The 26706-nt window shown below is 34.7% G+C and overlaps 1 protein-coding gene across 1 annotated transcript; it reads right to left on the bottom strand.

Moving 5' to 3' along the window:
- Window positions 1–23820: 23820 nt before the first annotated feature.
- LOC131032506 (cytochrome P450 71AU50-like) lies at window positions 23821–25874 on the bottom strand. Its single transcript, XM_057963519.2, has 2 exons — window positions 24925–25874; window positions 23821–24762 (listed from the first exon to the last, which is right to left on the bottom strand). The coding sequence occupies exons 1-2, from the start codon at window positions 25837–25839 to the stop codon at window positions 24145–24147; spliced, it is 1533 nt and encodes a 510-aa protein (XP_057819502.2). The 5' UTR covers window positions 25840–25874; the 3' UTR covers window positions 23821–24144.
- Between the last annotated feature and the right edge of the window lie 832 nt (window positions 25875–26706).

The raw sequence follows: 26706 nt of genomic DNA, 5'->3' as shown, positions 1-26706 counted from the left end.
AAGGATTAATACTAAATAGACCATTGTGTCCCTAAGCCAGAATCTACCCAAGTGAGAGAAAGCTTGGTAAACAATGAACCTAGGATTTGATACCAATTGTTAGACACAATGAACCATTGAGAGGGGGGTGAATCAGTGGTTCTCAAACTTTTTCCTTTAACTATCCCTATGAAGTTATAGTGATTAACAGTTCTAGTTGAATGCAGACTTATCGATTAGTGAGTAGACTAAACACAAATGCATTCACATAAAGGGATATCACATAACACCAATATATATGAGCAAAACCCAAGATGGGAAAAACCTCGGTGAGCAATGTTGTTAGAGTGTACTACTCCAATCCAGCCTCATAATGAAATCTCTATTACAATGTTTAGGGCACCAACCCAAGGAGATAAAACCCATGACTTGTTTATTGGCTAGGGCACCCACCCAAGGAGTACCAACCCCTAACATATTTATGGGATACAACCCAAAGGAGATACAACCCCTGCACCGAGCTAGAACTAAGTAATCTCAAAGATAAATTCAAATACAAACTTTATAACCCTATTAAAAGTGAATCTTGTAACCATCTCATATACCTTACTCTTTCGGTGAGATACCTTCTCTGCTACACCGGTTCACTCATCTACTGCTTTCTTAATGGTAAACTCTATCAGTTCACCTCTCCTCTTGTTCTGATTTGTCAGATCTCCTCCTCATTAATCTTATCTTTACCACTATTATACTCTACTAGTTCTATGTCTGCCTTCTCTACTAGTATGGATACTACCGGTTCTGCTCTTCTATCGGTTGAACACTTCAACCTGATTCACCCTCACACTCAGTCTCTTCTTAGATACGTATTGAGAACTTGACTAATTTTCTCTCACATGCAAAAGTAACACTCAATCACTTCGTAGTAGCACTATCCTCTTCTCTTCAGCAGCCGCATAACTATGTCTTTGGCCTGCATATTTATAGCCTGGTTTTCCTGCCAAAGGCCTATTCAAATTCTATGTGGTTAGGGTTTCCTCATCATCCTCAAGGTAAACCAAATCCAATCAGATCTTTCTCGATCTGATCTCCATGACCGGCAACTGTATACCTCTACCATTAGCACGCCTTCTTGATGATGCTTTCTTTCTTTGGCAATCTTCTTTTCACCCTATCGGCTGATCTCTTCGTCAAGCACCAAGATTGGTCTTGCAGTTTCCTTCATCCCCCTTGATCTCCTCAATCATTCTTAGCTGGATATTAGTTGTCCTCCAGACCTCAAGTCGCAAATCTCTACGATAGCTTTGTAATACGTCCCGTGATTTGTGGGATCTACCATTAATGTCGACCAACTCTACAACTACCTTATCAGTGTTCATTTCATCTACCACTATGTGCAAGTCCACCACCTTGACTCCATGTGGTAGCCATGTCAACCAACTTCCATCCTGGATCTTTATATCAGTCTAGATAGGATCACCAACCAAACACTCTATCAGTTCCTCTTTTCTACCAGTTTACTAAACCTTTCAGTATCTCACACTTTACCAGTTAACTTCTCATGTCTTCTCTTTGTTGAACTATCGGTGGAACTCCTTAACCAGTATATTAGACATGTCTATCCATAGCATGTCCCTCTTCATCAGATGGGAGTCATAACTCTTAGCCTCTTCGCTTGCTAACTGTTTCTCATGCTTACCAGTAGCCATTCTGATGACAACATGTCAACATCCTTCAATGGTTTCCAACAAAGGCATTTGTATGCCAATTTCATTCTCTATTTACAATTGCTCCACTTTGCCTCCTTCTTCATCAGCCTAAATAATGATAATTCAATGATGAACAATAAGTACCAAACCGGTACTGAGAGGGGGGGCGGGGGGTGAATCAGTATAGTCACAAGATATTTTCCCTAACTAGTTTACTGTGAACACTGCAAATGTCTGACAAATAGTAACACCGGTCTGAAACAGAGAGCAACTAGTAAAGTTAAGAATCACTGTGACAAGCATTAACTGGTTAATCACTTAGCTTTCCACTCAACTTAATACTACACTTCCATTTCACCCTTATGCATGAATAGGTAATCTATCATCAGAAATATAATAACAGCTAGCTCAACATGATTTACCTTCAGCCACAAATCATTTAAACCATCAAATGAAAAACACTACACAACACAAATTTTTCATGTGGAAACCCAACTAGTAAAACCCATGGTGGGGATGAATACCCACAAGCTACTTTTGAACTCTTTAGAAGTCTGCCATGTTAGGAGCCTAGTCCGGTTAAAGACTGTTACAATAGGTTCTGCTCGGAACCAATCCTGTTAGAGATCACTCGGTTAAGGGATGGATAAATACCTGGTTAAGGGTTAAACCTTGTTAGAGGATTTCAAGAACTCAATGAGTTTGAGTCACCCTGTTAAAGGATTTATAGCAACCTGGTTAAAGCTACCCGGTTAAGGGATTTTCCAACTGTTGAAGTGGTTAAAGATCAACAAATATTATAATGTTCTGATAATAGCACTCAATGCCTAATATAGATCCGCTTAAGTTCCTTCCTTCTGCACACACACTATGTAGATATGATACCTCTTATCCGGTCTGGGAAGAATCACATATCTTTGCACTTAGATACACACACACCATTTGCCAACAACCTCAGCATGAAACACAACATCGACCTTATAGGAAACAGATAGGTCGACAACATAACCCTAAACCCTAAACATTTAGGTTAAGCAATTTAGGCGGTTCAATCCTGGCCATTGAACACTTTGCATTTGAATACAACGGTCTTGAATAGATCTCAAGACATTCTCCATCATTTGTTCTTCACCGCTTCATAGAGGCGATAACCCATCATGCATTCTCCACCATTTACAAGAACTTCGCACATTTCGGAGGTAGATATGATCAATCTCCTTCATGCAAGATCCTTCACACGCACAAGGCTAATGTGGCACCATGATCTAATCTTCATTTCAATGATAGCTCATCATATGATGTCATCGGTTGAATCACACAAGCCTGGAACACTTCAACTGGAATCCCTTAAGCTAAGACTACCAACTGGTAGTCATACTATATTAAACCTTCATAGAAAACATTCCATATGCTGGTTCACATTCCATCAAATTGGTTCTCTTGGACAAACATACCACTTCACCTATTGCTCATATACCAGCTTATACCACTATACCGGTTCTCTTGGACAAACATACCACTTCACCTATTGCTCATATACCATTTTATACCACTATACCAGTTCTCGTTGCCTGCTGCTTAGCTTCAATATACTTGTTCACTTCTTTGCACATATATCGGTTCACCACATTGTACCGGTTCACATTTCAGCATATTACCGGTTCACTCTCCAACATATTGACATCAAGGACAACATAATATCATTATGTCAACATACTCTGTACAAATGCCAACAATAACATCTTTGCCAGTTTGTTAAGGTGACAAACTCATCGCACTTCATCTGTTCTGGCATACCAACATGTCTTCTCTATCGTTCCAATGCATAACCCTTATTTCATGCACTTGAGGCATTCCTTCAATTCACTAGTAGATCCAGTGTGAGCCTTCAAACACTTGCCTTTACCTCTTCTTCCTTATCTCTCTGAACTATAATGCACATTATGCATAAGAGGAGATAAGCTCCATTTACCGATGGAGTGACACCTTGTCATCTACATCCTGCAATATACTCACGTGGCTTCATTATTTGTGCAACACATCTTCAAACATGCACATGTGATCAGGTGTGGGAATATTCACTGTCAGTCTTCTCTTTCACATGGTGACTGCATCTTCATTTAGTGGGATTCCTATTGTTCTGCAACCTCACAGTATACCGGTGGCCTATTCATTCTTCTCTTCCAGTGTTGATGTGATTTAGGTAACATTTTGCCTCTTCATCACAGACAATCAGCTCAAGCACCTTGGCCATCTAGCTTGTACACCAGTCATGCGCTTTGCTAATTGACAACCACTCACTTGGTTGATCTGACTTTTGCATGTCAACACATCACTTACCAGTTGACATCCTTTCCTTACCTATGATACATTGAACCTATATCGGTCACTTTACCATTCCATCCACACAATTCAGACACTAATTTGTGTACTGTTGTCACTAGTGGTCATTACTCTTAATGACATTCTCTTTCTTACTTTACCAGTGTCCTGCATCCTTACCTTACCGATGTCTTGCAACACAAAGTGATATCAAGGATATCTCAACCTATACTCCTTGATGACAATGTTGCACATACATATCTCATACCAGTAGTCATCTCATACCAGCTGACATCAATGACAACACAATTCCAATAGTCTACTAGTTCAACTCTTCAATACTTAGCAATACTGGTTAACTCCACAAACTTACCTACTAGTTACAGTTTCCTTCACTAGCTCTTCCTACCAATTATAAAAAATCATTACAACAATATCAATAATATCATTACTGGTTAATTAACATCAATGACAATATAACATATCATCAATGCAATCTTCATGCAAATGCCAATAGATGATGATGATGATGATGATGATGATGATGATGATGATGATGATGAGGGAGACATACACATTCCCCCACTTTAGGATGATGTTGGGGGTTCAGTTGAGCTATGTGTCATGGTGGGAGAGGAACTTCCTAGGAGATATGTTTCCTTTGGACTACATGGGAGGGAATCTAAATCCTTGGATGAGATCAGTCGATTCACATAGCGAGGATAGAAGACATGAGGCTTTAGAGGGTCCAAGTAATGAGGATGGGGAGGATGATTAGGAGTAAGAGGATGTACCCAATCATCCAAGAGGTGAGATTTGAGCCATGGACCCTCCACCATGAGGGGATGAGGAACATGATGCAGTGAGAGATGAGGAGGAGGTAGCCTTACAGAGACTGAGCTTGAGGTTATATGGGTCATCTCCATTAGAGACACATCTTAAGACAAAGAGGTAGTATGAGCACAAAGAGAGTAGTAGGGTAGTTCTATATACTGTTGTAGGTCAAGGACCCACCTCATCCAATCCTACTTGGAAGGAGGGGGATCTAGGTAAGAATTTGTTTAAAGATAGATTTAAATTTTATTATATGATTATATATATGTATGACATTCTATTTCTCTCTCTTTATAGGTAGCATGCAAGGATAGCATGATTTTATCCGTCACATTCTTGGAGACATAATCACTGCATCGTGTATTACAAAGTCCTCTCATATTACATGTATATCACAAAAAAGTGTTGGGTGGCATGAGAACATTTTTGGGGATATTAGGATAGAGCTAGAGCTTGGGAAAGAGGAGATGAAGCATTTATACCACGAGCTTATAAAGGCCAAAATGGAGTCAATAATGTATAGGGGTATAGTGATGGATCGAGATTTGAGGATGTCATTGAGGAGTCACTCGCGTTCCACACATACCTATTGACATCCACCCATGGGACTACCACAGTAGGGGCCAAAGAGATTGAATAGCTACCATCCATAGAGTTGGTAATATAGTGGGTTGATATGTATACGTTATATACATATATATATATATATACATATAGATACATATATATTTATATATATATGTATATATATATATATATATATATGTATATGTATATATATGTACATATATGTATATATATATGTATATGTATATATATGTACATATATGTATATATATATATACATATATGTACATATATATGTATATATATATGTACACATATATGTATACATATATGTATATATATGTATATATATATATGTATATATATATATATATATGTATATATATATATGTATATATGTATATATATATATGTGTGTGTGTATGTATGTATATGTATACATACATATATATATATATATATTTATATATATACATACATATATGTATATGTATACATATATATATATATACATACATATATATATATACATATGAATATATATATATGTATATATATATGTATATATATATACATATATATATATTCATATATATATATATATATATATATGTATGTATATATATATATGTATATATATAGTGTTGTAAAATTGCAACCCTTGCAATTTTGACCAGATCTTAGGCCCTCACCTTTGCGAATGCATTTCCCTATTCGATTGTGACCCCTCTTTGTACCTTCATTCTGAACTTCCTCCCATCTCAACCCTAATATCACTTCAGGACCCTGTCTAGGCCCCAAATTAGGGTAGGACATGGTTACTCCCCTTCTTTAGGTGGCCCTAAGATGGGTCCATCTGACCCTTTGACCTAATTTTCTTCTCAGGGACTTAAATTATCCTAAGTCAGCCTTTAGTGAGATTAAAATTAATTCTTCTAAGCTAGTATAAAAGGGGATTCAATCCTCTCATTTGGATAATAGGGGGTAAGTGAAAATTGGGTAAACCAGAGGAAGGTCTTCAAGCATTCATCAAGTTCTCTTCTTCATGTGTCCTCTTCATTCATTCATTGGAGAAACATTACAACATTCATTTGCAAGCATGTGTGTTTAAGGGTTTTGTCATGTTACATGCCGTTTCATACAACATTTGTGATTACATTCAAGAAGCAAAGCAATCATCATAAACAAATTGCAAATCTACAAGGTATGCATTTCCATTATTCATATTTAAGCATTTGCAATTACTTTCTTTCAAGGTTGATTCGTCAACTAGGGTTTGATTGCGAAAAACCCCTATCCACAACCCTTGCAGGTGCGGAGCTGTAATTGTAGGTTTGGGCTTCATTTGTAGAGACAAAAAAAACCTTTTTGACTTGTGGATTTTTCGAAGGACCAAGTTGTTGGCAATATAGCATTATAACTGACAATGAAAGATTGTTGGCATTTCATAAGGATATTGAGAAGGTTGTTGATGATTATGGATATAACTGATGAAGGATGTTTTACTATCTTGATATTATTATTTCGTCATTGATGTCAAGAAATTGATTTTCTAATTCAGTCTGATGTTGCCATATCTTGAGAAGTATGATTTAAAGAGTATAAAGATGTCAGTAAAAGACACAAGAAAAAATATGATGAATAAGGGGATGAATAAGGTATTCAATGGGCAACTATTACCAAGTCTGACAATGATGAGATCATGATGTTTTAGATTGTTTTAACATCATACATATGTCGTAAATTGTAAAGGTTAATACTATACTATGTTATCAAGCAAAGAACCTAGTTGGTAAACCCTAAGGAATCTAGTCGGTAAACCCTAAGGTTATCGCTATCGGTTAATGAAGGTGGAATGTCTATCGAGTGAAGTTTAGTATTCACCGAGTTGTTACTGAGTTGTAACCGAGCTATAACAGAATGCATTAAATGTTTACATGCGATATTTAATGAAGGAAGCTGATGAGCTGAAACTTATAAAATGATTGGTGAGCCATGCATGAAGTTTGTTAATGAATCTAAGGAAATAGAAAGTCGGCATAAAGATCTACAACTCAGATTGAACCATAGTACCCTAGCACAAGTTCCAAGAAATGTATGCAATTTCCAAGGCAGGGTAAAACATTTTCAGATCAAAAGATACATTAAACCTGGACAAGATCAAAGATCTGATGGCTATGACTGATCATGGGAAATGTGATCAAGGAGATTAAGCGGTTACCTAATTGTTTATAAATAGGAAACTGTTGATAAACAATGTATGCAGGCAAGTGTATGCATAGGGATGCTACATAGTGATTACTGAGCACAAAAACTTGAAGACCTATTTGTATAACAGAGTATAGAAGCCCAGCAGATAGACAAGATTAGTTCTATGTCTAGATTGTATTCAACAAATAGGAATCTACTTTAGCATTTTAGATGTGAAGTTGCAGATAGATTTTATTACTGTTATTTTGTGAAAGTGATAGAAAATCTCTTAACCGAGTGGACTTAACAGTCTTATTTGTAAAACACTCTAGCAAGGTGACATTCTGATTGAGTGTTTGAAATCCTTTAACAAGGTCACTTCTAACAAGGTGAAGATCCTAACAGATCTGAGGCAAATCCCTTAACTGGGTCACATCTAGCAATGTGTTTGTAATCTTTAACAGGATTTACTTTTAACTGAGCATACTCTAGAAGAGTATATTTCTTAGTGGGTCCGAAATCCCACAGTGGTTTTTCCCTATTTAGGTTTCCACATTAAATCTGGTGTTATGAGGTTTATGATGTTTATATGCTTTTGAGTTTGCATGTTTGATAGTTTTGGCTATATGATTGAAGTATATGTTACCGAGGTTGAATCTAATATTTTTATGGAAGATTAAGTTTGTATGATTCACCCCCACCGCCCCCCCCCCCCTCTCATCTTGTTGGCTATTGGATCTGTACTTAGATTAAGTATCAGAACTATCAATTGGTATCAGAGCTTTGGACTTCGAAAGGAAAGTTTAAAGGCACTTGACTTAAAGATCCAAAGATGTATAGGAGGGATGCACCGAAGCTGAACAAGTCAAGTTTCTCTACATGGCAGAAAAGGATGAAGCTACATCTATCAGGAGTTGGAGAATATGGTGTATACTATCTAGATAATGATTTTGTCACACCGAGCACCTATACATTGACTATGGAAGAGATAAAGGTGAAGCAAGAACATATTCAAGCAATGATTGAAATAACATTTGCATTGACCAACTCAGAGTTTAATGATCTAGAAGGCTGCAATGATGCAAAGGCAATGTGGGATAAGCTCATATCAGTATATGGAGGAGATGAACATGTTCAAAGAGTAAAAATAGATACTCTAAGAGGACAACTTGAATCTATGAGGATGAATGAAGGTGAGAACATAACTTAGTATAGTACAAGACTAAAGGAGATTGTCAATCAAATCAAAGGAGCAGGTGGAACTATTGAAGAAAAGGACATAACAAGTAAGTTGTTGAGAACCCTTCTACCAGCTTATGTAATCCGAGTCTTTGCAATCAATGAATTGAGGTCTGTACCTAATATGCCAGTTTCTTTAGATGCTACTATTGGTAAGCTACATGCATTTGATTTAAGTAATTTTGATAAGAGTGGATCTTTGGTAAATAAAGTTGAATCTGCATTTAGTTCTTTTCATCTTGATGAATCCAATGATTTCAATGAAAGAAAGTATAAATACTCTGAAGGAGATCACAGTGGAGAAAGTGAAAGATTTCGTAAGAACATGGAGGCAGTACAAAAACTGTATGAGGAAATCAGAAAGCAAGAAGAGTTTGAAGCACTATTAGCCAAAAGGTTACCGAGAGGCAAAGGTAAGTATAAAGGAAAACTACCTTTGAAATGTTTCAATTGTGATAAAATAGGACATATGGCTTCTAACTGTCCTGACAAATATTTTACTGAAAAGAGAGATTACTGAGATAACAAATAGAAAGATAATCATTACAGAGGACACCGAGACTTCAGAAGAAGAGATAGAAAGACATGCTTAATAGCTAATGAGGAATCTAACGATGATAAATCAAATGAGACTAATACAAAGGAAGTAGTTTATGCGGCTATCAAGGATGGCTCAGATGAAGAAAGGTATGAAGAAAAAGCCCTAATATCTCACATAAACACTAATGATTCTTGGATTATAGATAGTGGATGCTCACATCATATGATGGGAGATAAACATAAGTTTGTTATATTAGAAGATTATGACAGAGGCTATGTTAGATTTGGTAATGATGCACCATGTCCAGTGAGAGGTAAAGGATCTATAAAACTTCTTGATAATGCAAGATGCAATGATGTTTATTGGGTTGAAGGTCTGAAATACAATTTGTTGAGTGTAGCACAGCTAAACAACACAGGTTACCGAATAGAATTTCAGAAGGGAATTGTCAAAGTTCATGACAAAAATGGAAAGTTGGCTACTACCGGGACACAAACAAAAGGTAACACATTTCACCTTGACTCAACTTGAAATAAGTGTTTGCATGCAAAGTTAGATGATACCTGGTTATGGCATAAAAGGTTTTGTCATGTCAATTTTGATAATCTAACCAAAATAAGTAAGAAGCACAGAGTAAGAGGTCTACCGAGTCTTGAAAAACCTGAGAATTCTATGTGCCGAGGATGCCAGATGGGTAAGATGACAAGATCAAGCTTTACAAGTAAGTCTTACACTTCTAAGGGAATTTTAGATCTAGTGCACACTGATCTTTGTGGTCCTATGAAAGTTCAAAGTTATTATGGTGATAAATATTTCATACTATTTGTGGATGACTATTCAAGGATGATGTCAGTAATGTTTTTAAAAGAAAAATTAAAAGCTTTTCAAATGTTTAAATGGTACAAGGCAAGAGTTGAAAATGAAACAGGAAGACAACTGAAATGTCTTAGATCAGATAGAGGAGGAGAGTTCACATCTGATGAGTTCAAGTTATTTTGCAATGATCATGGTATTAAAAGACAAGTCTCTGCACCGAGAAATCCACAGCAGAATGGAATAGCTAAGAGAAGAAATAGATCTATTGTGGATTGTGCTAAAACACTGATGATTAAAAAGAAGGTGCCACAAACATTTTGGAGAGAAGCAATAAGCACAACAGTTTACACCTTGAACCGAGTTCAATTGAAGAAAGGTACTTTGAAGACACCATATGAAATCTGGTATGATAAGAAACCTAATGTAAGTTAAAATATTTGGAAGTAGATGCTATGTTCATAAAGATGATAGAAATGGCAAATTTGATCAGAAAAGTGAAGAAGGAATGTTTCTAGGTTACTCTTCTAGAAGCAAAACACTTAAATGTTTGATCAAATCATCTAACAAAATAGTAGAAAGTGCAAATGTGAAAATTGATGAATTTGAAAAAAGAAATGATGAAGGAAATTCCAAGGAACCAGAAGACTATGATGGATTTGTCTATGTTCAACCGAGAAGTCCTACCGAGAAGACTGTTGAAGAAAATGAAGAAATTATCCAGTTATCGAGTGATGAAGAAGATCATACCAAGCCTGTATTAGCCAAGTATGTCAGAAGACATCATGGACCAAGTCAGATTATAGGAGATAAGGATGATCCAGTGATGACAAGGAATAAACTGAGACATAACACATGCTTGATATCTGAATTTGAATCGAGAATAGTAAAAGAGGTATTTAATAGTGAAGATTGGGTAGATTCTATGACATAAGAGATTGATCAAATCAAGAAGAATGACACATGGACACTAATCCCAAGACCAAAGGACAAAAATGTAATCAGTACAAAGTGGATTTTTAGAAACAAGCTAAATGAAAAATGTGAAGTCATTCGAAACAAAGCAAGACTAGTTTGCAAAGGTTATGCTCAAGAAGAAGGAATTGATTATGGTGAAACTTTTGCACCTGTTGCTAGACTTGAAGGAGTTAGAACATTGTTGGCCTATGCTGCTTTCAAAAATTTCAAGATATATCAAATGGATGTCAAATCTACATTTTCTGAATGGAATATTAGACGAAGAAGTTTTCATTGAACAACCTGAAGGATTTGTTGAAGACGATAATAAAGATCAGGTATGTAAATTGAACAAAGCTTTATATGGTTTGAAACAAGCACCAAGAGCATGGTATGAAAGATTACACTCTTATTTGATTAAGATTGGTTTTATAAGGACAAGTGAGAACAACAACATGTACATGAAGAATGATGAAAATGGAATACTAATCTCAACCATATTTGTTGATGATATTATATTTTATGGAAATGACTCTTTATGCAAGAACTTTGGAAATGAAATGAGAAAAGAATTTGAGATGTCATTAATCAGTGAGATAAAGTATTTTATAGGTTTATAGATACTGCAAATGAAAAATGAGATTTTAATTACTCAATCCAAGTACATAAAGGAAATCTTGAAGAAATTTGGAATGGATGATTCAAAACCAGTAAGTACTCCTATGACTACCAACTGTAAATTATCTAAGAATGATGAATCTGCATCTGTTGATGAGACACTCTATCGATCCATGATTGGAAAACTACAATATGTTGTTCACAGCAGACCAGACATAGCACATGCAGTAGGTATAGTTGCAAGATTCTCTGCAGATCCTAAGGAAACACGCATGCCAGCAATCAAAAGAATTTTTAGATACTTGAAAGGCACAGAGGATTATGGCTTAGTATTTTAGAAAGGAAATGATTTTGATTAAAAGTTTATACTGATGCTGATTGGGCAGGCAACATTGATGACAGGAAAAGCACAAGTGGAGGAGCTTTCTTTTTAGGAGAAAGACTAGTGATTTGGCTTAGCAAGAAACAAGGATGTGTTTCACAATCAATAGCAGAAGCTGAATACGTTGCTGTAGCATTGAATTGTACCAACATTGCATGGATCAAACAACTGTTGGAAGGTATAAACGAAAAAGTTACCGAGCTAGTAACTATATTCTATGACAATACTAGTGCCATTAATATTTCAAAGAATCCTGTTATGCACTCTAAGACAAAGCACATATCTATCAAATATCATTATCTTAGAGAAGAAGCTCAAGAGAACAAAGTGGTATTGGAGTATGTTAGCACAAATAAACAAATAGCAGATATCTTCACCAAACCACTACCAAAGGACACTTTTGAACATCTTAGAAGTAAGTTAGGGGTCCTACCTCTATCTTCTACTCACTAACCAAGTTCCGTGAAAGCATCAATCCGATGACTCTAATGAATATCTTTTGGGAGTTGATGCTGATTTATACACTTTAGGATGTTTTCTAAAGGTGTACAAGAAATATTATAGGGAACAGGAATTGAAGACAAATGCTTTGATCGAGACTCAATTGATACACAACAGCAGGAAATAACTTCTTACAGGAAAAGTAATTATATTTTAGTTCTTTACTTTTTGGCATTGTTGTCAAAGGGGCAGAAGACCTACAAAGGGGGAGAAGACTACTATAAAGGAGAGACGACTGAGAGAAGACCTATCAAGGGAGAAGACTAAGAGCAAACTGAGCAGACTACAGATTAGAAAGAAGACTGAAAATAGGAGAAGTCTAATGTATGGGGGAGAGCATTTCAGCATTTTAGAATCACAACAATCCGAATCTTTTAAGGTCAAATCAATTCATTTTTCCATCAATGCCAAAGGGGGAGATTGTTGGCAATATTGCATTATAACAGACAATGAAAGATTGTTGGCATTTCATAAGGATATTGACAAGGTTGTTGATGATTATGGATATAACTGATTAAAGATGTTTTACTGTCTTGATATTATTATTTTGTCATTGATGTCAAGAAATTGATTTTCTAATTCAGTATGATGTTGCCATATCTTGAGAAGTATGATATGAAGATTATAAAGATGTCGATAAAAGACACAGGAAAGAATATGATGAATAAGGTATTCAATGGGCAACGACTACCGAGTCAGACACTAATGAGATCATGATGTTTAGATTGTTTTAACATCATACATATGTTGTAAATTGTAAAGGTTAATACTATACTATGTTATCAAGCAAAGAACCTAGGCGGTAAACCCTAAGGAACCTAGTCAATAAACCCTAAGGTTATCGCTATTGGTTAATGAAGGCGGAATGTCTACTGAGTGGAGTTTAGTATTCATCGAGTTGTTACCGAGTTGTAACTGAGCTATAATAGAATGCACTAAATGTTTACATGCGGTATTTAATGAAGGAAGCTGATGAGGTGGAGTGAATTAAATGATTGGTGAGCCATGAATGAAGTTTGTTAATGTATCTAAGGCAATGGAAAGTTGGCATGAAGATCTACAACTCAAATTGAACCGCAATACCCTGGCACAAGTTCCAAGACTATTATGCAAGTTCCAAGGTGGGGTAAAACATTTTTAGTTCGAAAGATACATTGAACCTCGACAAGATTGAAGATCTGATGGCTATGATTGATCATGGGAAATGTGATCAAGGAGATTAAGTGGTTACCTAATTGTTTATAAATAGGAAATTGTTGATAAACAATGTATGCGAGCAAGTGTATGCACAGGGATGCTACATAGTGATTACCGAGCACAAAAGCTTGAAGACCTGTTTGAATAACAGAGTATAGAAGCCCAGTAGATAAACAAGATTAGTTCTATGTCTATATTTTATTGAACAAATAAGAATCTGCTTTAGCATTTTAGATGAGAAGTTGCAGATAGATTTTTTATTACTGTTATTTTGTGAAAGTGACAAAAAATCTCTTAACCAAGTGGACTTAACAGTCTTATATGTAAACCCTCTAGAAAGGTGACATTCTGATTGAGTGTTTGAAATCCTTTAACAAGGTCACTTCTAACAAAGTGAAGATCCTAATAGATCTGAGGGAAATCCCTTAACCGGGTCATATCTAGCAATGTGTTTGTAATCTTTAACAGGATTTGCTTTTAACCGAGCATACTCTAGAAGAGTATATTTCTTAGTGGGTCCGAAATCCCACAGTGGTTTTTCCCTATTTGGGTTTCTATGTTAAATCTGGTGTTATGAGGTTTATATTGTTCATATGCTTTTGAGTTTGCATGATTAACAGTTTTTGTTATATTACTGAAATATATGTTACCTAGGTTGAATCTGATGTTTTTATGGATGATTAAGTTTGTATGATTCACCCCCCCCCCTCTCATCTTGTTCGCTATTGGATTTGTACTTATATTAAGTATCAGAACTATCAGGTTAGTAGCAAAATAATATTACATAAGGGGAATGCACTTGTATTTAGGCACACTGCCTAGAGCTCACTTCTCAAGTTACAGAAACAGGGCAACCCCTAGAAGGAGGCTCTCTACCTTACAAGAGATTACAAATTGATTACAATAAGTGGTGAGCTCTAAAATAACATCTGATTATGCCAAAAAATAGTTTTGATTAAGTACAAAATGATATATTGTAACCTATCTGCTTATTTTCTCTATTCTGCTCTGCAACTGCTTACCAGATCAACCAAGATCAATATGTGCATGAGAAACTATGCTCAATCACTTCAAAATAGTCTACCACACCATATATCACACCAAATGCATCATCCAAATCGGTCTTATATATCTGCACATACAAAAATTAATCTTTCACAAGTCGGCTTCACCAATTATCAAAATGTGAAACGTGTAGCTGTAAGTTGGCTTAGATCTAAATTACCAAACCATATTCTAGATCCAGAATACAAGGTCGCATGCTTCCTATATGTCTCACATATCACCCCAAACATGTTTCCAATCACTAGAATCAACTTAAATAATCCGGACACATGATACACCACCAAACATGAAGAATACTTTGCTTTACTGGTCTACCAAATACTGGATCTTCAAACAGGCATAGGAATTAACACCGAAGGGTGGATTGTTATGATAATATACTTCATATACCCAACCAACTAATCATTGATCACTAAAACCAAAACCGGATTAGATTAGTAGGCTTAGTTTCCATGAATAACAACTCCTAAGAATCTACAAGCATTAGGAACCGCCAATCTTCACCGGAGCATTATCGGAACATCAAATGCCAACAGAGGTCACGACAGGCAGTATGTATGGATTCTATTTTAACTTTGGGTATGCAAGAAGAATATTTAATTTTTGATTCTTGTCTAGTATGTTTAACTGAAGCTGCAAGAAATGTAGTGCTTGGAGAGAAGGTCGTAGTGGTATCCATAGAAAGAAGGCAATCAGAAGACCAAGGGATCAAAATTGATTGGAGCTCACTTATTCTATTATATTGTCCCAAGGGGTTTTATGAAAGCTCAAGAGTTAGAGATAATCCTCTTTTTGAATTATGTGACTCCTGACCAAATGTTGATTATTTTTCTCTTCATGATCAAGACGAACTAGAAGGTTATATTCTTAAGAATGGCTCTGAATCCTTAGATAATAAATCTGACATTTTATACTACTCCATAGAAATAGAAGGTGGTTATGTTCATTATGTTAACATTCTAAACCTAAACTCCAAGATACTTGCTAATAATTGTTTGTCTATGAATAAAATTACTGATGACTATACAACTAGTGAAAATGCAAATATTGAGTTGGTACTGGTTGAAAATAATAAGGTGGATAATGGCTTTGTGATTAATCATGTTGGTTGTGATAATGATATCTTTAATTTGGGGCAAAATAAAATTTATTTGAATCGAGGCATACCCGTTGTATTCTTTCAAGAGGACAGTTTTCAGTTATCTCAAGTAGATTGTGAAGGTATGATCGATTATGTCCAAGAAGTATATCATGAGGAATGGTTGTTTGGGCTTGAATGTATATACAGGAAATTTTTGCATTCCATTAGCTTGAGATTAGGTAACGGAGCTATCATCGGAGAGAAGTCACTTTTCATCATATCATATGGCTTTGATCCATTGTTCTTCATAGGTGCCTACTTTTCTCATCCTATTGATGGATTTACTAAAGAAACCTTAAGCAGTCTTGAGGTAGGGTCTTATGGCCACGTACATAGTTAGAAGATTTTCATTTTCATTTAGTTTAGTTTCCTATTTCTTTTGGGTGTGTGCATTCTTGGTTTGTGCCCAGTTGAACCTCCACCCATCTGCATAGCATCACCCTTCTCTTCTACTATTCTTTGTGACTCTATAGCTCAATCGATAATGCATTGGTCTTACTCAAAATTATGAGGTTCTCTATGTTTTAATAGTCCTTGTCCCCATTCGAAGCCCATGTTATCCATGAAATTTAAATTATGCCATCATGTTAGAAGTCTTCCCATGTCTTGAGGTTTTTCTACAAGGTCACCCTTTAATCGCTTTAATAACCCGAATCTTAGGTCATGGCTTTCATACAAATTTCAAACTTAGTCGCTAGTCCCTTGCATTTTCTTAACCTTGTCATGAGGTTCTAAGGTTTCATAATTTCCCAACTATTCGCAAGGGTTACAAAAACTCACAAAAGGCCAATAAATCTCTACAAGGACTCATAGGAGGTTGGATTTTAAAATGATTTTTGAACCAATTCGAAAGTTGTGAATCTGTCCGATTACCCAACAGGCTTTGTCTTATGATCGGTGACTCATAAAATCTTCAAGGAGAGCCACATAATCGACTTAGAAGCTAACAAATTTCTCAAAGGCATGTCCTAAAGGGTTGATACAGTAGGCCCATTGAGGTGGCAACATGTGTGTTGACAGGGGTGAGCCATAATTAATCGCCGCTACAAATGAATAAGTTTATCTAATCAATATAGACAGTCTCCTCGATCATTACAAAATTTATTCCTTCATGCGACACACTCTCCAAGGAACAAACCAAAAGGAAATTCACAAAATGGCATCATTAATGATAGGTTAAGCAGGTAAGGACACGTAAAGGTATAAATAGGTGTTGTAACAATTGATACTATCATCCTTGTAGATAAAATTTAACGCACCACCTTTTGAAACTAGCCGAAGAAATGTATGCTATCATGAGCTTCCTCTATCAAAATGGTTTTATTCCATGATGGTGCGCTGCCATTTGATAATCCAAACTTAAATTGGCCAAAAAGTAAAGAAGGAAATATCATCCAAGAATTGTGGTCTTTTGCATGGAAGCAATGCAGTGATTTTGACAAATATAGAAAACCTATCATTTTGTTGGGAAAAATCATGGAGTATGCTGAGAACCATGAATGACATCTACAAGAAGAGCTCATTGCAGAAAGGGTTCTTGATAACTAGTTTTCAAACAACACATAGGATGGTACTCAAAGGTAAAGGTCCTCTGATCCAGTCTGATGTTGAACACTTGCAAGATGATATTCTCCTAGATTTGAGTGACCTTTCTTGTGCACTCATATGGGATGAATATGAATTTATAGTGGTCCTCTGGGTGCTGACTGAAGAGGAGATAATAGCTAAAAGGATTGATAATCTGATTGCTGGTTAGAATCCAATGCCTATTGAAGAGGAAGCATAAAGTTGGTTGCCTTTTAAGACGAGGTTTATCTAGTAAATTTGTTTGTTTTTTGTCAAAATCTTGTTCGAAATGATCATTTTCAATACCGTTTCTTGAAAATGGAAAAGACTTTTAGCTATAAATAAGTGGAAATTAGATTAGAAAAGGACGGAAGGGAAGAGAAGAAAAGGTATTGTAATATTTTGGATGAATAGCTATGTTTTCTATTGTGGATGGACTTTCAACCATATTTCAAATATCTTTTGAATGAATTAATACATATATCAAAACTTTGTGTTTTCTATACTCTTTTATGCTGGAAGTAAGCTTTGAATTACTATAGTTTTACTTGGTTCTCATATTTTTGACATAGTTAAAGTGGGTGGTGTAGAGACTTTGAATTCTACATACTCAGTATTTAGTTTGTTTACATTGCATTTCTTTTTTTTTTGTGCAATTAATTGCACTATGGGAAAATTTTGTGTTGTTCATATTCCCGATTGTTAGACTCATCCCAAGTTCTACTCTCTCAAAAATGTGGGAGAGCATTGTCCCTTTCCCTTTCCTACTTTCTAGTTAAAAGAATACCCTAGAAAACTAGAATTAGATCATATGAGGGAGTTGTACCTCTAAAATTCACAGGAAGATTGCTGATTTAATTAGTAATCTCTCCAACTGTTAGTTTCTTGTTTGTCTTTCACGCTGGGCACATTGAGATTTTCTTATAATTATTTTGGGAAGATAAATTTTTTAATTAACAATTCCTCACACAAGGGTTTGGGTTGTCATGTAGAATGTCTTCATAAAATTTTGACCATGAATTCCATGCTTGAACATGGCTTCACTTCTCCTTCAAGGCTTTATGAATATTTTATTTTTTACTCACTTAGACTTGAATTGATTTTGTAATTGAAAGCTCACTTGAATTGCAAATTGACCTCATCAACTGAGGTGGGGTAGGATTCCTTTTAAACCTAATTGTGGGTAAAAGCACAAAGTTGTATCAAACTTTTATAAAGGAAATGGCCAATGCTGATTCAATTTTTAAAATTGAATCAATAGAAAATGATATAAATGTTTTGAATTTTGAAATGATATAAACTAATAAAATGCATATGTTTTTATGTATTTTATGCTTTTAATTTTTAAAAAAATTTAAAAAAATATTTGGATATATTTTCTTATAAAGTAAACACTATAATTTAGTTGTTGATTAAATATAAAAATTGAAATTACATGAGGCATCACACTTTATATAGTAAATTTTACCTTTTTTCCTTCAATTTTTTTTGTGTGTATTGACAACTTGAAACTTTAGTGCAAAAATATATTTTTAACTATTTTTTTATGTATATATATATTTTTTAATAAATTTTAAAAGTTGTATGTACTGAAATATAACTCTTTCCATTTGACAACACCTTTTTTCTTAATTATTAATCCAAAATCAGAAAAGAATTATATCATCTTGACATAGACTCTTTTCTCTAGTGCATTTATTTTTTTCAAAACTTTAATATAAATTTTAGTATTTTCCTTTACAAGATAATCAAACTTATATTTTATTGTTGATGACGTACTTTCATTAAAAATAAAATATAAAATATAAAAAACTAAATAAAATATTAAAAGATATATATTTTAGAAAATTCACTCATAGATCTATAAAAGGGTATTTTTTACATTTCAACAAAATGTTATTTATAAGAGTAGGAGTTGTTGAAACATTGCATTTTTCAAAAAAATATTTTTGTTTGGTAATTAGATCCAAAGTGGTATAAAATATACATTTCGTTGACAATTCCAATTGGAAAAAGTTGTGGCCCATATATAAGATAGCTATAATGAATCTCTATAGACCATATGTTCAACTAAAATTAATTTTTAGTTATAATTACTTCAATTCAATTGTGCTGATAAGTTGGCCTGAAATGTGACACAATTTTATGCTTTTAGCCTTGTGCATTAAGTGTTTTAATTTTTGGAGTAGGGTGACATGGAGCCAAATTTCCTACCCACATGGGGTGATTATTGTGAGGTCTTATTTTGGGTCCCAATTGGGATGATCAAGGTGCCTAGGCCTTCTTGGTCCTATCAATTAGGACTCAAAATTGAATAGAGGTTGAGGAAGAAGTTGAAAAAGTAAATTTCAACAGGGTGTGAGTAGAATCAAAGAAAGCGTACACTAAAGGTTGGGACACCAAGGTGAGGACTAAATTATATAGGGATACAATTTATGATGCTACAAAAATGAAGCATTTTTAGTTTGCATGATTGAGTTCTAGCATGAATTTGAACCATGACATTATAAGATTATAAGAAAATGCTTGTAATGATTCTTGCTCTTTTTTTAATTCTCCACTCTAAGAGATTGTGCTAGTGTCCAAATTTATTTTTTCAATGTGTATCACTGGACTACACAAGTTACAAAAGCATACTTATGTCAACAAATTTTGCTAGTGCTATTGCCAAAATTAATTTATACAATTTTCCCTACCAAGTTTTAACAAACTCTGTACATCTCTCCAATCTAAATAATTTTGACCTTAACCTATCAATTCAACTCCTTCCCCAATTAAAAAAGAATGCATTATTTATGAGGTCAAATGATACAATGATTGGTTCCACATTTATCAATTGAAAATTGCAAAACACCCTAAACATTAGAATGTGAATTTGAATACGAACAAATTGGCAACATACATTTTTCCAACAAATTCCATGCATATGGAAATTAGGATTTATTTTATATTTAGCTTGTGTACAAATAACCAATGAGAACTTTTTCCTTCCTAAGCCCTTGGGTAGAGAATGCAAGATGCATTAAGGTGTTTGGGAATTTAATTTACAATTTACCAATAAGGTACTATTTTGCAAAAGTATCTAGAACCCAAGACCTACATTAGATCATAGATTCTTTTCAAGTAACACAAATTAAGCCTTCTAAAAAATATTACTATGATCATTTACTTCATCATTACCTGTGCAGCTACACAGTATCTTTCATACCCTACCATTCCATTGTGTTATAGTTCACAACCTTGATTAAAAATACCACTCAAATTAATATTATCCATTTGTCATTGATGCAAGCTATCCATACTATAAATACCTTTCCATTGAGGTATAAGCACCATAAATTCAAGTGATACAAGAATATAATATTAAGAAACTGATATTTGGGTAAATATATTCAAATTATGTACCTGAAATTAGCATATAGAAAAATATATTATGTATGTTTCTCTACAAAGCACCATGTGCTACTTCCAAGAAGGTTACTATATATCTATTAACCAAAATCATAGTCCAAGAATTCATAATCTATTCTAATTCCTCATTGAGGATTGGGGAAACTTCTACTTGCATAGCCAACTAGTGAATGTCTTTTTTGTCGTTTATCATTTAAGTATTTTAATCTTTGATAATGTTATAGACTCTTATATTTCTAAGGTTATTAATTCATTTGATATTTTAAGCTTGGAAAATTTGGCGTTGTTAATGACATGCTATTAATGGATGGTTAATACTGCATATGTGTTGTTTATATACAAGCTTAGCACCCTTGTTTTGTTGCCTTATATATCAAAAACAAATAATTGAAATATGTAAAATAAATTTAGATAAATAAAATAATTCTTAATAAAACTTTGAATTAAAAAAAATATCAATAAATAAAAATAAAATAGAATAGATAAATAATTATAAATTAAAATAAAATAACTCTTAATAAATAAAACTATTATAATAAATAAGATAACTCTTGAATAGCATGGTGAATGTTTGTGGGTTTCATCAAAGAGATTGGGAATGGCATCAAATAATGAGCCTGAAATAGAAGTACCAGTATTTGGATTGAGGCTTCGCAAAGCAACAGAGTTTGAAAAATATTTATATAGAAGGCAATTCTCATATTTGCATCTAGGAACTAATAAAAAAAGACACTCCTAACTAGAAATCAAAGAACTATATTACAGTGGCCTAAGAAGTAATTGAAAAAATTAGGGAATTTACAATATAACATACAAATATAGGGAGGCAAACCAAGTAGCGAACAATATTACAAATTATGGAGTTTCCCAAAGAAAAAAAAAGAGAAAAGAAAAGAAAAAAAGAGGAGAAGGTTGTGATGGGGTCAGACCCCTCTATATGGCTAGGTTTTAAGGAAATCATTGAAAGAGACTATGTTCAAGAGATGGATCCATCTTAAGGGTAGATGTTAACATAAGGTTTGAAGTATGGAAAAAGAAGATTATTAAATCCAAATAAAGTAACCACAAATTAGTAGAGATATATGGACATGTTGGTCAGACCCCTCTATATGGCTAGGTTTTAAGGAAATCATTGAAAAAGACTATGTTCAAGAGATGGATCCATCTTAAGGGTAGATGTTAACATAAGGTTTGTAGTATGGAAAAAGAAGATTATTAAATCCAAATAAAGTACCCACAAATTAGTAGAGATATATGGACATGTTCACGTTGGGAATATCTATGAAGAGTTTCTAACTCCTTTTGTTCATATCCTCAAAGATACATTGAGGAGGGTAAGGATTGTTGATAGTTATGTACGTAGGGAGAATTACCGTGTAGTGTGTGAAGGTGTGGATAAAAAGAAAGCCATGCCTAAATCAAAGGTTGTATTTGTAATAGAGGGACCTACCCCATTATTGGTAGCACTTATTTATTAAAAAATAAGATAACTCTTGAATAAATAAAATGACTTGAAGTAGAAAAAAAGATAGTTTAATTAATATATTAATATCTATATTTATATATTTATTGAGACATAAAAATAAATATAATTGATAATTGATAATAATATTTGTGTTAAATTGTTTACAACAAATTCTTCAACAATTCAATGAAAATGGTTAAATAATTCAAAAATCAAATAAAAAATTATTTAATAAATTGTTCTTTTCCAAATTTTTAGATAGATTAATTTAATATCTATAATAATCATTTAATGTAGAGTTGATTTGATTTTGTTGGTGTTTTGATTTTTAATATTGTATCAAAATTTTCATTTTGACAAAATGAACTTCAACTACACTTTTTGAGAATTTGCTATCAAAGTTAAAATCAACTAATTAAAATAAAATAATCAACTCTTACTATGCTTCTAGAGTTTTTTCTATCAACCTTAAAATCAACTAATCAATGAATTATTTATTTTAGGGAATAATTTAGTTTTAAAACGTTGGTCAAAGTTGCACCTAGTACAGATCAAGCTTGGGTTCAAGGTCAAATCTAAAAGCTATAATCTTTCTTAGTTTTTGTTTCTAGATTCAATTGTGTAGAGATTTTTACATCAATATTGTAGATCACAATGCTTGATCCATCATTAGGATGAGAGAGATCTAGGAGAAAAAATTTCAATGAAGGATCATGGAGTGTGAACTAAAACATTGATGCAAAAAATCTTACATAGTTCAATCAAGAAGCAAAAAATAAGAATCACAATTAACTCTAGACATCTAGCCTCTTACGAAGCCATTAATCTTGCAATACATTAATCTTGCAAGTGTTTGTTGATCTCAATGTATTATTGACCTAAATCATTATGCCATGCAACTCATCTATCAACTAGATAACACTTTTTTCACTTGCCTCTAAAACAATAATAAATACTTTTATTATAATACTACAAAGACAAGTATTCCCATTATGACACTTGTTACTCTTTAGATTAAAAGATTTTTAAATTTAAATTTATTTTGAAATCATATTTTTTCGTAAGTGTATCAACACTCTTACATATTAAAATAGAAAATAGTAAAAAGTAAAGGACATTCCAAAATAAAAAAGAAGAAACTTATATTACTATAATTTAAATATTCATTCCATAATTTTATTTACTAAATAAAAAACAAGAGGCAAAGTCTCACCTAACTTTTCACATAAACGTGGAGAGCCTGACCTAACCTTCCACATAAATGTGCAATTACAATGGCAAGATGTCTATACTAGTAATTAACCAACAACAAAAAACAGGATCTTCATGCTATTACAATAATTTTATTTAATAAACCAACAAGAAGAAGTGCCTCACATAACTTTCCACATAAATATGGAGTGCCTAACCTAACCTTCCATATAAATATGGAGGGCCTAACCTAACCTTCCACATAAAGATGCAATTACAATGATAAGATGACTTACTATATGTCTCTATCTATATAGTCTAACCTTCCACATAAATGTAGAATTACAATGACAAGATTGCTGACTATAAATCTAACCTTCCACGTAAATGTGGAGTTACAATGACAAGATGACTGACTATATGTCTATACTAATACTTTTTCACCCAACTGTTCATCTAACATTTGGGTGGGTCGTCGATGGTGAGCCTCCAGGACGGAAAAGCAGAGATAGGAAACTTCTTTGGTAGTGTCAATCCAAACATTTCCTCCCTATCCAAATCGCCCTCCACATTCCAATGAAAGCAATGTATGAGCTGAGCCAAAACCAAGTAAACAGAAGAAAGGCCCATGTAAATCCCAGGACATCCTCTCCTTCCTGTTCCGAAAGACAACAATTCAAAGTGGTGGCCATTCACATCTATGCTTGAGTCGGTAAATCTCTCAGGCTTGAATTCTAAAGGATCTTCCCAAACTCTTTCATCCCTTCCGATTGCCCAAACATTCACAAATAACCTTGTTTTTGGTGGAATGTGGTATCCTCCAACATTGCAACCCTGGGTGGACTCGTGTGCCATGAGCAACGGCGCTGGTGCATGTAGTCGAAGTGTTTCCTTCACAACACATCGCAAGTAGTCTAAGTTCGCTAGATCACTCTCTCTTACGATACGATCTTTTCCAACCTTTAATTCAATCTCTTGTTGTGCCTTTGACATTGCTTGAGGGTTTCTCAACAGCTCAGTCATTGCCCATTCTATAGTTGTGGTAGATGTCTCTACTCCAGCAATTAACATATCCTGCGAAAGATGTGAACTCGTTTGTTAGCAGAAATTTGACAATTGGCCAGTGAAGTATTAGCGGAAATTGTATATTTCCACAATTTGACCATACGTCTAAAGAGCAATTGTAGTTTCTGGTACTATGGTAAGGTCTATGACAATTATTTAAACTAAACTGACCATAATGATTGCTTTGATGTGAACCCGAGAGACTTGTATCTCAGCACTTCCGATCTCAGCCATGTCCAGCATCACGTCCACAATGTCCGGTTCTTCGGACTTTTTCGTCCTTCTTCGCTGGATGTGCTCATCGATGAGCTTCTCAGCAAACTCATCGAATACCTTACTGATGGCCTGCATGCGCCGGCAGTAGCCTCCCAAATCGAGAAAAGCAAGAGAGGGAACGAAGTCTCCCGGAACAATTACTCCCGCTAGATGCATCATTTCAGCCACCATCTGTGAAAACTCCTGCCCTCTGCTCAGTTGATGTTCGGAGTAACTTCTCCCCGCAAACATTCTGCACACTGTGTTGAGTAAGACGGAGCAGATGTGCTTCCTCAGATTAACGAAGCGCATGCCGTGCTGGGTCTCCTCCCGCACAGATCTGACCATGGCGGACACTTCTTCCTCCCTCACCCACCTGAATGACTCTGTTCTCTTGGCCGATAGCAATTCGATTGTGCACAACTTTCTGATCTGCCGCCAGTACTCTCCGTAAGGGGCTTGCGCCACGTCTCTGTTGCCGTAGGCCATGTACTTGCCCGCCGATGTAGGTGGCCTGTTGGCGAAGATCAAATCATGGGTTTTAAGAAATTCTTTGGCCATGGCAGGAGAAGAGACCACGACCGTGGGCACCGAGCCCAGGCGTAGGAACATGATGGGCCCGTACTTGGTTGCGAGCTTAGCTAGAGCTTTGTGAGGAAGGCTTCCCAAAAGATAGAGATTGCCTACCAGAGGCCATGGCCGTGGCCCTGGTGGCAATCCCAACTCTCCCTTGTCGCTCTTGCTCTTATTTTTGGTCACAAATCTGTATATAATCCAGAGGAAGATGAGTGAAAAACCCAACTCTATTACAGGGGAATCAAGCCACGCCATATTTGGCTATCCCGACTTACCGATATTTGATACAATACTATGTATTTAAAGCAGCTTGTTTTAACATTGCCGTAAACAAGTTTTACTCTAATGTACAATATATTTCCAAATTATAACAATGTGAAGCCTAATTGTCATAAGAGAGTGTGAGAGATTGTTTTTTAATTTTGATAAAGACTGTTTCTAGAAAATAATTTGGCTGACTAGTTGTAACCGTTCAATTACTTTAAGAAGAGGGGAGAGTAGTTGTAAGGGTTGACATCTATTTGTACAATATTGTCACGTATTTAGCCCGAAAATATAGGGTTGAATGATTCAAAGAGTAAGCTCTCCCTGTTATTATCTACGGGGCGGCGGCCAGCCATCCCCAAAAGTCTCTGTTATGTTTGTGGTGGCAGATTTCAGTCCTTTCATTTCCCTGTAATTAGCCTGACCGGGAAAGTGTAATTATGTACACACTATAGCGTGGCATCTGTTGGGTCTTTCACGGGTGCATAAATTCCAAGCATTGAAATACGAACTAATTAAAATTGTTGAAATTGTACAGTTGGGAACGCTATTTCCGACGGGACATCTCTTTCTTCTAGATTTCAGTCCTTTCAATTCCGTGTCCTCTGGGAGTGTGACGATGCCACTTGCGACACACATAAATAATAAAAGTTATATTATATAAAAATCAATAATAGACATTAACGTGACAAGATTAGGTGGGTTATGTTATGATATAAAACTGATTAATATATTATATGAAAATTTTAATATAGTATTGTGTAACTTGTTAAAATAAAAGTCAATAATTTGTTTATTATTAAGAATATTACTAGCATTCATTATAATATCGAGAATAACGTGAAAATTATTTTATCT

The sequence above is a fragment of the Cryptomeria japonica genome, chromosome 9, assembly GCF_030272615.1.
Source record: "Cryptomeria japonica chromosome 9, Sugi_1.0, whole genome shotgun sequence".
Classification (NCBI taxonomy): domain Eukaryota; kingdom Viridiplantae; phylum Streptophyta; class Pinopsida; order Cupressales; family Cupressaceae; genus Cryptomeria; species Cryptomeria japonica.
The sequence above is the reverse complement of the archived record's forward strand: the minus strand, read 5'-3'. Positions and strand labels throughout refer to the sequence as shown.

Bases quoted from the DNA above. Each gene is read 5' to 3' on its own strand.
- LOC131032506 (XM_057963519.2), bottom strand. From the start codon at position 25,839: ATGGCGTGGCTTGATTCCCCTGTAATAGAGTTGGGTTTTTCACTCATC. The intron at 24,763-24,924 runs GTCAGTTTAGTT...CATCTTTCGCAG, and splicing joins ACATCAAAGCAATCATTATG to GATATGTTAATTGCTGGAGT.